Genomic DNA, 16,372 nt, shown 5'->3' on the forward strand with positions numbered 1-16,372 from the left:
ATGACTGGCACGCACCCTTTCCTACCACCCAAGTCTTGCCCTAGCAAATACACAGTTTCAGAGCGCTATTCTGCTAGTTAGTAACGGCCTACTTTATGTACTTGGGTCAACCAGAATTGGTCAGGTGTTCTGGGAAGAATCTGCACTGCTTATTCCTCGACAAAATAAAATTAACCCTGTGTCTTTAACTCATTTATGACTTCAACGTCAAATAAAGAATGATAATTATGTGTATTTATTTCATTCCACCAATATTTACTGAGTTCATACATAGTAACGGTTCAGGCTGGTGGCTGGTTTTTTTTTAAAGGATGTTAACAAAATATATTGCTTTCACAATGACCGAAAAAAACATACTCAAGCCCAGAAAAGGTGGTTAGCCCCAGTCACAGCTCCCTACATACTTATTTTTTGTTAATTACACATAAAAAAATGATTAGAAAGATAGTTGTGTGGCCACAAAACAGACTCTTAACTCTAGAGAACAAACTGATGGTCACCAGAGGGGAGACGCGTGGGGGGATGGGTGAAATGGGTGATGGGGATTAAGGAGTGCACTTGTGATGAGCGTGGGTGACGCACAGAATTGCTGAATCTCTGTATTATACACCTGAAACGAACATAACACTGTATGTTAACTACACTGGAATTAAAATTAAAAACTCAATAATAATAATAATAATAATAATAGTAATAAAAGACAGTTGCATGGCCATTTATTCCCAAGGATGACTGAGTAATTTAAAGCAGGCCTAGAAGAAAAAGCAAAAGAAAACCAAAAAATCCTGAGTGGACCTCACGGACAAGGCAAGCACCAATATTGTGAACTTTGAATTTCTTTTCTTCAACACTCGGCGTAAATAATCTCCAGTTCATGAAGTGGTCTCCAAATCCCAAGTTTGAGAAATGCTGTGTGACTGTCCACCAGCCCACATTTACTGTTCTATTTTTGCTTAAAACAGAAGAGTGAGCCTCACGCACATGCACGCACCCACGCACACGCGTGTGCCACGGTCCTCAGATGCCTCTGTCCCCACTTCCTCCATCCGCACAGGTCAGGACCCTCTTGGCTTCCTCTCCACCCCTCCACCACCAAGCCCACAGATGTCCTTCCAGGTGCCTCTGCTCCCTCCTCTCAATCTCGGTTTCAGAGATTCATCTCCAATGGCTTCATCTACCACAGTGGCCTCTTAACTGGATTCACCGCCATCTGTCCTGCCCTCTTTATATTACAGCACCTAAAATGCCTTTGAGAAGGTGATACGCCATTTCTCCTCTCCCAGGCTCACCTCTTCAAATATTAGATAGCGGGGAATACTTCCATAGGAGACAGTGACCACGAGATGCCGAATCGTGGTGGGAAGAGCAGGGTCTGTGCAGTCAGAATGAGGTGGCTGTGTTGGCTCAGGTCCCCGCTCAGCCAGCAGCAGGCACATGCCTCTCTCAGCCCTCGTGCTCTCAAATGTACAACAGTAATAACCTCATTTGCAGCGGGCCCCTTTAAGAGTTAAGCCAGACTGCATATATGATGGTCTGTTATATGAAGCCTGGCACATAGTAGGTATTCAACAAGCACTTGGTTTTCCGCCTCCCACGCACAGTCCAGAATGGTTTAGGGTTCAAAACAGGAGGGACTAGCTCAATTAAAAATTTTTTATAATCCTGTACTGCTAAAAATCTGACATTCATTCATAGTTGGTTCCTTATGAGTCTAGACTGTTTGGTGGAAATAGATTTTTGCCTTACTCTGCATCAAAGAGCTGTTTTACAGAAATTCAGGTTGGTTTTCCTCTAACTTTGACTTCAACAGCCCTGATGACAGAACACATCCACATCTAAGAGGGAGGGTGAGAGGGGGTGGTGTTAGAGAGAGGGAGCTTCAAAGGCATTTAATAAGAATAAAATTCCACTGGAGTTACCATTATGTCCAAGCCTTCCTTTCTCTAGAACAGTCCATTAAAGAGCTGGAAGGAGGGTCTGCTCAAGCAAGGGGCCCTTGGCTGGTCAAGGCACGGTGTCTATCGCCCGCGTACCTTCCGCAGAAGCCTGGGGCTGTGGCACCACGAATTTGTGAGTTCTGAATGCAGATTTTAAAGTACAAAGAACAAAATCCTCATCTTTTAGCAGGTAGGGAAGGGGAACATTTGGGTGACTTTCTTCCTAAGGGATGAAAGTAAAACAGTGAGGTTTCCCTGGGAGAGAGAGGCAAGATCCGGTGCAGGGAGGAGACGGGCTTTGTTCTCATCAAAGAGGGAAAGAATGCAGGGGGGGAGAAACTCATGAGTTACTGACAAGAGATTTAAACGCGGATTATGTATCTGGTGGAGAATGAGCACAACTGACTGTTTGCGCCGGCCTGTAGAGCTGGAACACCTCACCTTTCAGGGGCTGTGCTCGGCAGGAAGCATACAGAGGAGGCTTCTTTTCAGAGGAATAACGAATGACACAAAGCTGGCGCAATCCCCGGCCGGCACCACCTCAAGCACATTTGCATTTTCTACGGCAGCTGCAAAAATGTTTAGTCCTCTGACAATATTTGGTGCCTTGGAGTCAACAGCCTGGAATTTATAACCTTTCCATCCCAGAGTAGCCTGATGTCTCTCTTAGGCTTCAGGAGTGACCGGGTCCAAACAGTCAGGCTTTGTGCCACCCAGAGGTACACCAGGGCCTTGGCAGACAGATGGGGAAGAAGATGGAAAGCCAGAAGCACCAACACTGCAAAAGCACTGATGTGTCTTTAGAGGAAAGGGATACAGAGCAGAGGTTCTCCATTGCCCTCCGCACGTCCCTGACCTCGTGACAGCAAAGGCGAGGACAGCGGCCAATGATTCCGGCATCCCTGAGCAGCTAGAAGAAAATGTTTTGCACTACTCTATAATCTGTGCTCTGCTTCCTAAGAGAAATCATCAATAAATACCTTTTGAATTAACACCTGTATGCAGGGTTCCGTTTAGAGCATTGGGAGAGAAAGCGATGAACTGCGGGAATCTACCCCCAAAACCAAGAGCACGCTATCCTCCGTAGGTTAGCCAATTTGACAATAAATTCTATTCAAATAAATAAATAAATAAATAAATAAATAAATAAAGTAAGTAAGTAAGTAAGTAAGTAGTGGGAGAGAAAACTCCAAGAGAGTACTGATTTTCACACAATAAATTCTATTCAAATAAATAAATAAATAAATAAATAAATAAATAAAGTAAGTAAGTAAGTAAGTAAGTAAGTAAGTAAGTAAGTAGTGGGAGAGAAAACTCCAAGAGAGTACTGATTTTCACAGACCCTAAATCTTGTGGAAACTACAGAATGTAAAGGATAGAAAGACACTTCACAATGCAAACCCATCTATAAATTGGTATGCGGCTTGGGCAAAAACAAGACTGTACAATTATCAAAAGAAAGTCTGGCGGTGGGGAGGAAGGAGACATTAAGGTGCGTGGATTTTCTGCGGGCCAGGCACAAGGGCTAAGCGTCTGACACATCCCTCTACCTCAATGCAGGTCTACAGCGCTCCTCCGAGGTAGGTATGGTTCTGCCACACAAGCAATGACAAACTGGGTATTTGGACAGGTCAGGTAACTTGTCCACAGAGGCACAGCCAACGGGGAGCCCGGGAGTGGCTCTAACCTGCCTGTCTTTCTGGGACTTGCTGGGATTTGCCGGGAGCCTGGCTGGATGGCGGGTGGCCTGCAGGAGCTGGTGGACCCTCCAGTCCCGGTCTGTGCTGGCACGTGTGGGACGCTCAAGTCTGGCTCCGCTGTGCGTCCTCTCGCACGTGGCGGAAAGACGTGCGCAAGGCACCAAGGCTCATCGGGCACGGGCCCAGAGCAGAGCGCCTGGTCTGACTTCTAGTCTACCACGGGGGCGGAATTCTGCCAGGCAGGGGTGGGGAGGTAGGGGGAGGGGGAGCGCTGGGGAAGTGAGTGCCACACTCTGAGAGTTTGGGATCTTTGGATCTTTTCCGTATTTCGGCGTCCTTACTGCTTCCCGGACTTCTCTCTTCCTCCTGAGGATGTCACAGCTGCTGTACCCAACGCTCCACCCGCAGGGCCAGCAGGGGTCCACTCCACAGCAAGTGCAGGTGGCCACAAGGCTGGGCAGGGGGCTCACCAAAGCGCCCAGAACACCCACCTCCAGTGACTGACTCTGCTGGAAAGTTTACAAGGGGAAAGTCTCTCTATGTGCCTCAGTTTCTCTAAGGGCCGTAAAAGGGGTGTGTATCAGCTTCTAGCTCAAAAGAATCTGAAGATACAAAACTCTGCTCTCCTTATACTGAAAAGGAGCCCGTCACTCAGAAGCCCCAGAATGGCAGAAGGAAGCTGGTGAGCGAGAGGAGGAAGAGAGGGAAGGAGGAAGAGAAAACTGCTAAGAAATTCTTTTAGTTGTTTTCCTCTGAATGTTTTTTTTCCCCCCAAACTAGATGGGGAATGTGTGCTGAGGGGGTGAGGAGTACTCAGTCTGTCACACAGATATGGGCGGAATAAGCAGCTGGTTAGCAAACTTTGACCAAAACTTTCCATTTGCAAGCTGATAAACACACCGTCAACGTGTCTCAACTTGGGACTACTGGGATTAAGCAACTCCATCTAGAAAGATAAGGATTAAGAAATGTGTCTAAATGGTTTATGGATGTTTTTTTCCACATGACTTAAAAATCAGCAGGAGTTAGCAATTAACTAAATTTCTGATGCTTCTCACTCTCTTTCTGCACCTTTCACATAAATGGCAGTCTCTCAAACATAGTTTGACAAATAATGTGACACAGACCTTACGTAAGAAAAACAAAAGGTTAAGAATGTGATCAGAGGCTCCGGCCAAAAACATGTGATTCTACAGAACAAGGACACCAGTTTGGCTCCCGCGTGGAGATTTATACAAAGGGTGGGTGTTGCTCTCATTAATTCAGTGGATAAACAATGAGGGGAAGGTCTGGATGATTTGATGGACAGCTTTTGGAAATGATCTTCTGCTTGGCAAAACACCGCGGTGATAATTTTATTCACACGGAAGGAAATGCAGAGAAGTGTCACTAAAACAAGGGAGGTAATTATAGGGCATGAATCAAAAAGCTGGATGACACGGAATAAAGAGTAACTAAATTAGTCCCATCACGGTCATGAAATCTGGACTTCACGATTTCAAGAGAAGAATCTGACCTCTCATTTCTGAGTAAGAGAGCCAAGCATATTTTCCCTAACGTTTTGTTTCCCGTCTAATACCGTGGGCTTGCAGAATGACAAACACCAAGCTATGGGGTGATACGCCATCCCTGTACTGCCACAGCAGCTCAGCGGGCTTGGAAACAGAACAGCTCAAGAGTTGGAAGGAATAACCTTGCCAATTCTCCAGGCAATACCTAAATCTTTCCAAAGGACCCTGGCAACTGGTCGTCTTGACTAGCATCCCCAGGGGTAGCTCGTTCGCCCATCAACCCAAACATTCACCCAGCTCCTGTTGTGTACCTGGCACAGTGTTAGATGCTATTCTATTAGAGAGATCTTCTTTAAGTGAGTCCCGATCTTTCTTTCTGTAACTTTGACCCAGGGGAGCCAATCCCTCCTCCTAGGTGGAGCTGAAGAGGGCTGGCATGCTGACCTTCTGAAAGTGTTCTTCTCCCGATTACACATTCCCAGCTCTTTCTAGACCCCCTGGCCGGTCTGACTGCTTTCTGCATCATCTCAAAGTGCCCTCCCATCTGGACAGAAACTTCCCAGTGAGGTCTGAGCCACAAGGAAAGTGGGAATTACCGGCCATCACATCACTTGTTCAAACACGTTTATTAATATTATCTAAGACTACATATAGTGCCCTTTTGATCAACATGATTCACTGCTGGTACACTTACAGTAAGCTAATCCTTTCTCCACTCTATCTTCCTCAAATCTTTTATGAATGATGGGTTCCACTACGGCTAAATCCAATTATATTACACCTCTATGTTTAATCCCCCCTCCTTTTTTTAATCTATAAAATCCAGAGATATTTGGTAAACAGGAAGATGGGGAAAGGGGAGGCTTACACACAGCCCTGGTGGGTTTTTATTTTCTATTGTGATAAAAAAAAATTTGCCAATTTCACACTGCTGCAAAACAAAGAATACACTGTCTGTTGTTTCACACTGTACATCATTGATTTCAGGCATTTTTGACAGTTCTTTCATATTTCAAACACACAGATCAATTTCTCCCCCTGTGGGAAGGTGAGGAGTTTGACAAATACGCAGAATACAGGTCAGCCCCACTTTGTGGACACTGCCTAACAATGCCTAAGACGCTCTGATCAGGGATCTGTCTGGCCCTCCAGTCCTCCCATCCTCCGCTGGCTCCTTGGAACAGCAAGTAGACAGGAAGACAATTGGCATAGACCCCAGACTCCTGGTGGGTCCACCACCTCGACCTTCTAGCCAGGAATTGGGGACACAGGACCTCTTTGCCACCCATCACCTCAGGAGACAGTTCGACAGAAATTTATTAGATTTCAAGAGATCTTAACACTTCTGCTATTAGAATACAAATCAGGACTCAGGGTACCCGAAGAGATCAGAGGATGAAAAGGTTAAGTCCGTGTGGCTCTCCCGGCCACGAGTTTTACTCAGTACCTGAGTAAAAGGGATGTGATCAGGCCGGCTGCTTAAACATTCAACTTTCTAAGCGCACGTAAAAACAGAGGAGAATTGGATGACTGGGCACAATATTCACACGATACGCCTAGTACCTAAGTGCTCAAAGATAACAGGGGGCTGTTTTCCATTTAAATAAAATAATGTAGGACTGAATGGGAAGGAAATGTACAATGGACAGCATAGTGAAGGCAAAATGCTGAGATTAAAAAATACTCTGCGACCAACTCAGAAAATATAATGGAAGTCAAAAGATAATATGATTTGATATGCAAATAAAACTATAGCCAACGAATGGATTTTTAAAGCTCACGCTATAAATGAGCACTGTTTGTTTTTAATGTGCAAGAGTGAACCCCTACAATTTTAAGCCTTTTCTACAACCTGCCTTGCCAATTTTTTAACAAAATAAACTTTATATTTGGAATCCCATAGCTGTTTTACCACGTTAATTTAGCATATCCTTCTATATATTAAGCACAAAGAAGCTTCCTATTGATTTTTTTGTAATTTAATATTTTTTTAAACATTACTCTAAGCTGGGGCACCTGGGGGGCTCAGTCGGTTAAGCATCCGACTTCGGCTCAGGTCATGATCTCACGGTTCGGGGGTTCGAGCCCCTCATCTGGCTCTGCGCCGACAGCTCCGAGCCTGGAGCCTGCTTCCGATTCTGTGTCTCCCTCTCTCTCGGCCCCTCCCCTGCCTACACCGTCTCTGTCTCTCAAAAATACATACAAACACTTAAAAAAAATTTTCTTTAATTACCCTAAGGGAAAAGTTGCAGTTTAAGAATACTCTTTCAAAAGACCTCACACCTCACTCACCCTCTTAAATTAAACTTACACCGACAAGCATATGGACTAAGAGAATTTAAAAAACTGTTTACTGTTTCCGTCAAATATATCGTTTACAAGTAAATATTCGAAAGGCAATTATGATGCAACTAATCTGAATCCTCAATGTTTCTTTCATGTTTGACCAAATTAAAATTTGTCATGACACGACAATCCAACAATTAAAGGCCTTCAGTGCAAACGCCTTCCATGCAAGCTAAAGCTGACCTGATTGTGGTTTTACACTTCTTCTGCCAACAGTTAAATGCATACCTCTCTGAACAACCGGAATGAAAGAGGTCTTCTAAGTTAAAAAATTATTGGATGTTATCCAGGCAATGACTAAGCTCTTCCTTGCTGGGTGCAAATTCAGCATTTTAGCGAGGGAATTAACACAGTTATGTTAACAAGCTTAAGATTCTAAGGATTTTCTAATCTTCTAATTGTCTAAAAGGATGAGCTCCCCAAACACCTCCCGTTCCCCCCTCCTCCCAATGCAATCCCCCATCCGCCATTACCAGTTCCCTCCTTCAGCCAGAGTTCACTTACCGGGTGAGGAATCACTCATGACTTCATTACTTTGAATATATACTGGCCACTCTGTACAACTTCTATACCCTTAGTGGTATTACTCTGCCACGTTAGCATTTAAAAAAAAAATCACAAAGAACGAGCAGAAAGCACATGAATAGGGCAGCAGGCAGGATAAAATAAAACCTTCTGCTGCGCCAGCACTAAAATCAGACACTTTCATTAAGACCCTCCATATCAAGACGCCAAAATCTTTGCAGAGGACGTTAATGTATTTTTTGCAGCTCACTAAATGGTCTGAAGAGGCAGAAAGAAACATAAAGCGCTAAATGGCAAGTTTGAATGTCCAGGATTTTTTTCCTTTAGAAAAAAAAAAAAAAAAAGAGTAACAGCAACAGACACTTTTAATGTTTTGACTCTCCAAATTTTCAAGTCATCCAAAACGTAATTCTTCAGACTTAAATCAAAGTCTTGTGGATTCTTCTAACTTCACATATGTTAGGCCACAACACATAAAATATAAAATATGCTGTCATTATTTTTAGAGTGAAGATATGTAAACAACAAATGGAAGGTGAGTTGAGGAATAAAAGTCCCCTCACTCAGGGTTCACTGTTCATCTACAGGCCAATCACGGCCAACCCATCACACACATCAGAGGCATATAAGACGCTGAGATATCTTTGTATATACCAAAGAAGCACAAAACCACACTGGCTCATTGTACGTTATCAAATTTCCCTTCTCTGAAAACTGATCATCCAGGAAACTCTCTATAAAGCATATTTTTTGATTAATTATAAAACCTGTTTCCACCTATGGTGAGAGATGATTAAAGTGTTTCTTCTATAAACTGATTTTGGGTTGGTGCCTATACCAGAGAAGGTATTACGTAAGATCCATCCACATACATAATTTTTTAAAAACAATCTGCTGTCATAAACACTGTGATGAGACATCCACTATTTACAGGGCACTAATCCAGTACTGTAAAATTTAAATGTCTCTACTGTAAGGTAGCAAAATCACAAAAGTTGAGGTCGCCCACTGGGGAACTGTTTATTTAACCATCAGACATGGAGAAAGGTTAGAAAATGGGAATTTCCTAAAAAGATGGTGGGAGTATAGATTGGAACAGAGTATAAAATTGGAAGGCAATCTGGCAATATCTATATCAAAAGCATTAAAATATGCATATCCTTTAACGAGAAATTCCTTGTGTAGGAAGGAGGGCATATGTAAGAAAAACCATCAAAATAGACAATAGGACTTTTCTTAAAGAGTGTGGGCAAGAAACCCAAATATACCATCCCTCCCTCCTCTTTCCAGGCCTGGAGTCGGAAGGCCACGCTGGCAGTGGCTGGGTGTCCTAAAGGAAGCCGACTTGGCGTGGTCAGCTCGAGTTTCCTGAACTTGGCCATGGGGACCTTACAAAGAAAAGTTGGGTGCCATGTCACAAAAATAAAGTTACAAGAACTGTAGTGTCCAAATGACAGTCATGTCCTCTCATGTGGCTCCAGGAGCTGCTATGGAGAATGAGGTAAAAGCAAGAGCTCCCGCTCACCAGCCCGCCAAACGTATGGTTAACGAGGATAGAGGCAGACATTAAAGAAGTCAGGCAAGAGCTTTTGTACAACGGCTGTGGTGACCTGACTTTTCACTACACCGAGAATGACGGGGATATTTAAAATTGATAAACTCAACTAGTGTGTGTGTGTGTGTGTGTGTGTGTGTGTGTGTGTGTGTGTGTTGGGGAACGCTTTTTCTTCAACGGCAGAGTTACAAAGACAGCACAGGGCTCCCCTGCGTCCTTCACTCAGTTCCCCCAAAGTTAAAAGCTTACATATTAGGGTGCGTTTGCCACAACTAAGGAGCCAACATTGGTACATTACCATCCACTAAACTCTACCATTTATTCACATGTCACTAGTTTCTCCCTAATGTCCTTTGGGCTCCAGGAACTCATCCAGGATAGCATATCACCCATTCAGCCTCCTCGGGTCTGTGACAGTTTTCTAGGCTTTCCTTGCATTCCTTCCCTTCCTTCCTTCCTTCCTTCTTTCTTTCTTTCTTTCTTTCTTTCTTTCTTTCTTTTTCTTTCTTTTTAAAAATTTTATGTTTATTTTTGAGAGAGAAAGAGACAGAAGATGAGTGGGGGAGGGGCAGAGAGAGAGAGAGAGAGAGAGAGAGAGAGAAAGAGAGAGAGAGAGGGAGACACAGCATCTGAAGCAGGCTCCAGGTTTTGAGCTGTCAGCATTGGAGCCCAAGTCAGATGTTCAACCGACTGAGCCACCCAGGCACCCCCAGACTTTCCTTGCTCTTGATGACCTTGACAGCTTTGAAGGGTGCTGGACGGGTATTTTGTAGAGTACCCAACTTCCGCCAACGCTACCACCTTGGGGTCAAGACTACTGTCTGATGTTTTTCCCATGATTAAGCAGGGGTTATGGATTGGTGGGGGACCACCGAGGTGAACTGTCAATTCCACGACATCGTATCAAAGATGCGTGATATCAACTTCTTATCATGGACGTTAGCTGAGACCACTAGGCCAAGGTGCTGGGTGCCAGGTCTTCCGGCTATTAACTTGCTCTTCTGCTTCTGCTTCCTTCCATACTCACTCTGTGGAAGGAAGTCATTAAATGCAGCCACTCGGGGTGAGGAGTTAATAAGCGCCAACTCCGGGAGCAGAGGAGGCTCTACCTAAATCGTCTGGAATTCTTTTGTACAGGAGACTTGTCTCGATACCCATTTACTTCTTCCATCATTTATTTGTATCGGTGTGGACTCACAGATATTTAGTTATATCCTGGGTTATAACCCAGTGGTAATATACCCACTGGGGTATAACAGTGGTAATAACACTGTTATTTTGTTGCTCATATTGTCCCTGTTTTGGCCACTAGGACCTATTTCAGATTGTCTCCTTTGTCCCTTTGACATGCCCTATCGTTTTGTCTTTTCACTACCTCTTTACTTTTCTCCATATTCTTACCAGCAAAAATGCCTTACAAGGAAAAGAGCTGTTATGGGTGAGACTGTGTCCCCTCCCACCAAAATTCATGTTAAAGTCCTGGCCACCAGGACTTTCAGAATGTGACCTTTTGGGGGGAACAGAGTCATTGGGGGTCTAATTAGTTAAAATGAGATCATACTAAAGTAGGGTAGGTCACTCCACCAATATGACTCGTGTCCTTATGCAAAGGGGAAATTTGGGGGCACCTGGGTGGCTCAGTTGGTTAAGCATCTGACTCTTGATTTTGGCTCAGGTCACGATCTCACGGTTTAGGAGTTCGAGCCCCGCATCAGGCTCTGCACTGACAGTGTGGAGCCCACTTGGGATTCTCTCTCTCCCTCTCTCTGCCCCTCCTCTGCTCATGCTCACTTGCTCTCTCTCTCTCTCTCTCTCTCTCTCTCAAAATAAATAAATAACTTTAAACAGGGGGTAGGGGGTATCTGGACACAGCACACCAGGAGAACACCACATGAAATAAAGGCAGAGATCAAAGTGAAGCTTCTATAACCCAAGGAAGGCCAAAGAAGGCCAGCCAGCGCCACCAGATGCCAGGAAAGACGCTTGGAACAGATTCTCTCTCACAGCCTCACAAGGAATTAACCCTGCTGACATCTTTTTAATTTTTTCAATGTTCATTCATTTACTTTTGAGAGAAAGAGAGTGAGCACGAGCAGAGGTGGGGCAGAGAGAGAGGGGGAGAGAGAGAATCTCCTGGGCTGACAGCACAGAGCACAACACGGGGCTCGATCCCCACAGACCGTGAGATCACGACCTGAGCCAAAACCAAGAGTTGGACAGACGCTTCACCGACTGAGCCACGCAGGCGCCCCAACCCTGCTGACATCTTGATCTCTGACTTCCAGCCTCCAGAACTAGGAGAACATAAATTTCTGTTGTTTAAGTCACTCGACTCTTTGCCCCAGCAGCCCCAGCAGACTAATAGAAGGGCCGATGTCACCGAGCTCTGCATTTCAATCAAAAACAGTTTACGATTGTGGCATCCAAAGAAGCAGGTACAGAGGACCAGCCTAACACACATCCAAAAGGGTATCCTGGAAAATGGAGGCCTGAATCTACGAGCTACAATATTGATTATCTCTCGTATTTGGCCATGAATGATGGTGTGGGGCAGTCTTTTCAGATAGCTTTTCTTCCCGGCAGTCTTCAGCCACCTGCAGCTCGGTTTCGAGCTGCCGCCGTGCCAAGCACACGTGCAAATGCTAGCAATAACCACCCATCCGGTCTAATCACCATCTTCAGGGTGCTAAGTACCAGCTCCGTGAGAGCCAAGCACTTCCCAGGTGCCCCACACTGCAGTTCTGCGAGGGGCTGGCAAGGGATTCCCCACATCACAGCAGACCTGCCAGATAAAATCACGCTGGCATTTCTGGTTCCTGTTTAATGACGTGCTTTGTCCCCCTTCCATCTTCCCTAAGTCACATCAACAAGTGGCCCAATGGCTTAGGATTGAACTGAATACCCCTTCGGTGTAAGCTATACAAACATTGTACAGTCATCCAGTACTGAGGATGTTTAGTACAAATTCACACACTAGAGGAGACGGGAGCAAAACCTAAGCCGTGAGATGAAGGGCAAGTGACTTGTCCTCAGACTTAAGACACAGACGAGGCAGTCTAGATAGAATCTGATTCACCATCTCACTCCACCTCCAGTGACCTTTATGGAGGTGACATCTGAGTGCCCGCATGGGTGGATGCAGAAACTTTAACTTCAGTCACCTGGGAGAAAAGGAACCGGAGGTGACAGAACAGGATCTGGAGTATTCGATCGGAAATTATTTTCATTACAAAAGCTCTGGTTTGTCCGCATTGTTATGCCTATATTAAAAAATCAAATGAAGTCATTAAGCTTAGGCCAGCTCAGAAAGCCTCTGCCTGAGTATGCAGTCCCTACGGCTCTACCATAATCCTTCAAATTATTAAATAATTACTGCGTTTCCCTTGGGGTCACATTTGGCAACAAAATACTGTCTAAATGAACCAGTGATATGACCCAGTGAGTAACACTTATGTTCTTAACTTCCTAGGAACAAAAGGATATGAAATACTTCCCAGATACACACTGGGGAGGAGAGTCAAGGGTGCTCTGTGGGGTCAGGAGGGTGGGAGGGAGAAGGAGGAGAATGACAAAGGAACGTGAGAATCTAAGGGAAATTCCAGAAAGTATCGTCGCGTCCCCCACCAACCTCGGATATCAGCAATTCTCCGATCCCGGTTCCCTTCCATTTCAGGAGTAGCTACAGCCACGAGGAAAAAAACCAAACATATGGCTCTGTCCTTCTGGACATTTCTACAATGTTGGCTGGGTTGCTTCGGAAAATCCCATTTTATCTCCTACAGCTATATGACCTCAAGTTGTCATTTCCAATAAAGTATGCTTGCACTGATTTTTATGAACACGGACAAAAGCTGCTACAACCTTTTCTTCCCCCCACCAAATCTTTCAAACCAACTGTAGTTGCTATGTAGGGTTATTTGTTCCTAAGGCAACAGCGTATATCTAAGTACTAATGGCCTGTCCTTTTGCCAGGCAACAAACAGCCTTGTGATGCAACTGCACCTGTCTCGGCTACGCGTTACTATGGAGATGCTCCAGTTGCTATGGCTACCATCACGCTAATCGCCTAGCAAAGGCAGACATACAGCAGTCTTCTCGGAGAGCCCAGCTGTTCCTCCGCGTCTCTTGCTGAAGACTGATTGTCTGGGGCCTGTGATGGAATGCTTCTCAACTAAGATGCACAAGAACTTCATTAATGCGGTTTCAGAGGATCACTTTGTGCTCCCCTCTGCACAGCAAACACCAGACTAGGGAGAGAATCTGCAAAACAAGTGGACTATAAAACTACTGAGATCTACGAACCCACGCCATCCCTCATTGACATAAACTTGTAGTCCAAGGATAATTTCTCTCAACCGGGTGGTTACAGCAGAAGCACTTCTTTACGTGAAAGGAAAAAAATTTTTTGGCAGGAGTGAGGGATGTATTTCCAACCCAAGCACTATGTGATAGCAAACCTACGGTAAAATTTGTATCTGGTATGTGGCTATTTTTTTGGAATCTGCCATTAACACCCCCCCCCCCTTTTTTTAAGTGACAAGCTTCCTATCCTCCCTTCCAATTACATTTGTGTAAAAATGGCACCCGTGACCTCACTGTCTCAAAACAAATGGGCATGGCAGGGGGAACAAAAGTCTCCATTGTTCTCTGCGATTCTCCTTGAAGAGGCAAACACCAAGTAACCACAACAAAATGATCCCTCTGGAGCACCGTCTACATGGAGACCAGGAATGACAACAATCAACGAGTCCTTCAGTGAATACCTGTAGACGCTTTCGGTCGGCTGCTGGGAAGACGGAATCGCTTACCTGGCTCGTTCCCGTACGTCTATCCCAACAAACTGTGACACCCTGAGATGTTAAAGCTGTCAACTTTTCTTTGTAAATGTTTCTACCCAGGAAGACAGTATTTCACCCACCAAGAAGCCTTCTGAGCGCATTCCTCCGAAGCAGCAGAAGCGGGAAGGTTTGCAGGAAATACAACAATGGGTATGCCTCCAGTAATATTTTATTCCTTTCTCCTTTATCTACAGTTATTTTTCATATTGTACAGTCTATTGAATTAGGTTCAATGCCTGTCTCGGCCAAAATAATGCAACTTCAGTAAACCAAAAAAACCAAAAAACAAAAAAACCCCTCTGGATTGCTTACCTTTGATACGCCTGAGGAGAGGCAGGGGGTGTATTGAACACGTGTGAGTATGGGTGGTAAGGTGTCTTTTTCAAAGCCTGAATTAGATTTTGTCTATACTCTGGGTCTATGCACCACAAGGACCCTTTCCCAATGCTCTGCAAAGAAAATGAAAACATAAAAATGATTAATAGAAGAAACACCCAGGATTCGGCAGCAAGTAGATGAATCGCAATTACCACAGTTACTTATTTTTAAGAGCCTCTCGCTTATTTTTTGGCGTTTGCTAGCCAGAAATACGGAATGTCGTCCCCTGACAATGCAGCACCGTAAAACGCACTTCAGCCTTACCTGGATTAAGTCTGACAGACGAAATGAACATGTTATTACCAGGTGGTGCTGATACAATAATATTGTAATTTTCCTACCCTGCCGGCCCCCAAACTCAGACTCCTTTATTATTTCTCAGTGTCAACTCTGAAGGACGTAGGTATTCTCTTCTAGAAAATGAGTTTTAGATTTGTCAGATTTCAAATGTGGAAAGCAAAAGAGGGCTGGGTACCTCAAAACTCCCATCTCCGCTGTAAAAAAAAATGCGAGGGTTATGTTTTTGAGCCATATTATTTCGGTACCACTTCACAAGAAAACAGAAAAGGAATCGACTTGTTTTTTTCCTACTTACAAAAGAATGACATTTAAGCTTCCAATGGAATTCTGTAATTACCTTCCCCGAGAAACAAAAGAACTCAGGCAGCAGCGGTTAAACCTAAGCCAGAAGCCAGTAGCTATTTTCCGGATGCCTCAGTTCATAGACCTAAAGGAGTCGAATCTTCAGAAGTCCAACTTTAGAATGCAAATTTTCTAAAACTGGTTCCATGGAAAGACTTGCTCTGAGGCCCGCTTTCGGTCTGTGGACAGCATTTTTATTAAAAAAGAAAAGTCAAGTCCATCCTGAGAGGCCCACTGAACTGGCAGTGTGCCGACAGGCAGTCGCTACTCCAACTGTATGCTTTCAAAAGTGACCGAATGTACCCAAGCGGTTTGATAAGGTCGTTTGTAAATATTTACTGATTTGGAGAGAAAAGAAGTCAAATTACATAAACCCGCGCCCACCCCATGCTTGCAGCCAAGGGACTGACTCTCTTATTTTCAGAACTATTGTACTACAGGAACATTCAGAAAGCAAACAATAAAACTGTTTAACTATTAGAGGGGGAAAAACTCCAAGAAAATCCCTTACAAGGAAAACAAAAATTAAGTTATTCCTAAAACCTTTTTTTTTCCTAATTTTTTTTTTAATTTATTTCTGAGACAGAGAGAGAAAGAGCATGAGCAGGGAAGGGACAGAGAAAGAGAGGGAGACACAGAAGCCGAAGCAGGCTCCAGGCTCTGAGCTGTCAGCACAGAACCCGACACGGGGCTTGAACGCATGAACCGTGAGGTCATGACCTGAGCCAAAGTCGGATGCCCAACCGACTGAGCCACCCAGGCGCCCCTATTCCTAAAATCTTTAAAGAGGCTTTTAAAAATTTATATTTCAGTCATGAGTTCAGCAAGTAGTTTACTCACAAACTTATTCGCAGAACCCATTAGAATTCTTTACTATCACAACATCAGTGAGCAGTGGATCTGGAATTAACTCTTTCTGGTGCCTTATGAACAGAGAATT

At 44.4% G+C, this 16,372-nt stretch overlaps 1 protein-coding gene and 1 long non-coding RNA gene across 6 annotated transcripts in view; both read right to left on the reverse strand.

Annotated features, from left to right (window-relative positions):
- Positions 1-16,372, reverse strand: part of FOXN3 (forkhead box N3) — a 286,211-nt gene that overhangs the window by 158,045 nt on the left and 111,794 nt on the right. For all 5 annotated transcript variants that reach the window (XM_058739974.1, XM_058739975.1, XM_058739976.1 and 2 more), the window contains exon 3: positions 14,725-14,861. In XM_058739974.1, the coding sequence (XP_058595957.1) occupies positions 14,725-14,861 (137 nt within the window). The remainder of the gene's footprint in view (positions 1-14,724; positions 14,862-16,372) is intronic.
- On the reverse strand, positions 12,513-14,703 carry LOC131517621 (uncharacterized). Its single transcript, XR_009264708.1, has 2 exons — positions 13,203-14,703; positions 12,513-12,834 (listed from the first exon to the last, which is right to left on the reverse strand). It is a non-coding gene; the product is annotated as an uncharacterized LOC131517621 (long non-coding RNA).

The sequence above is a fragment of the Neofelis nebulosa genome, chromosome 7 (assembly GCF_028018385.1).
Source record: "Neofelis nebulosa isolate mNeoNeb1 chromosome 7, mNeoNeb1.pri, whole genome shotgun sequence".
Classification (NCBI taxonomy): domain Eukaryota; kingdom Metazoa; phylum Chordata; class Mammalia; order Carnivora; family Felidae; genus Neofelis; species Neofelis nebulosa.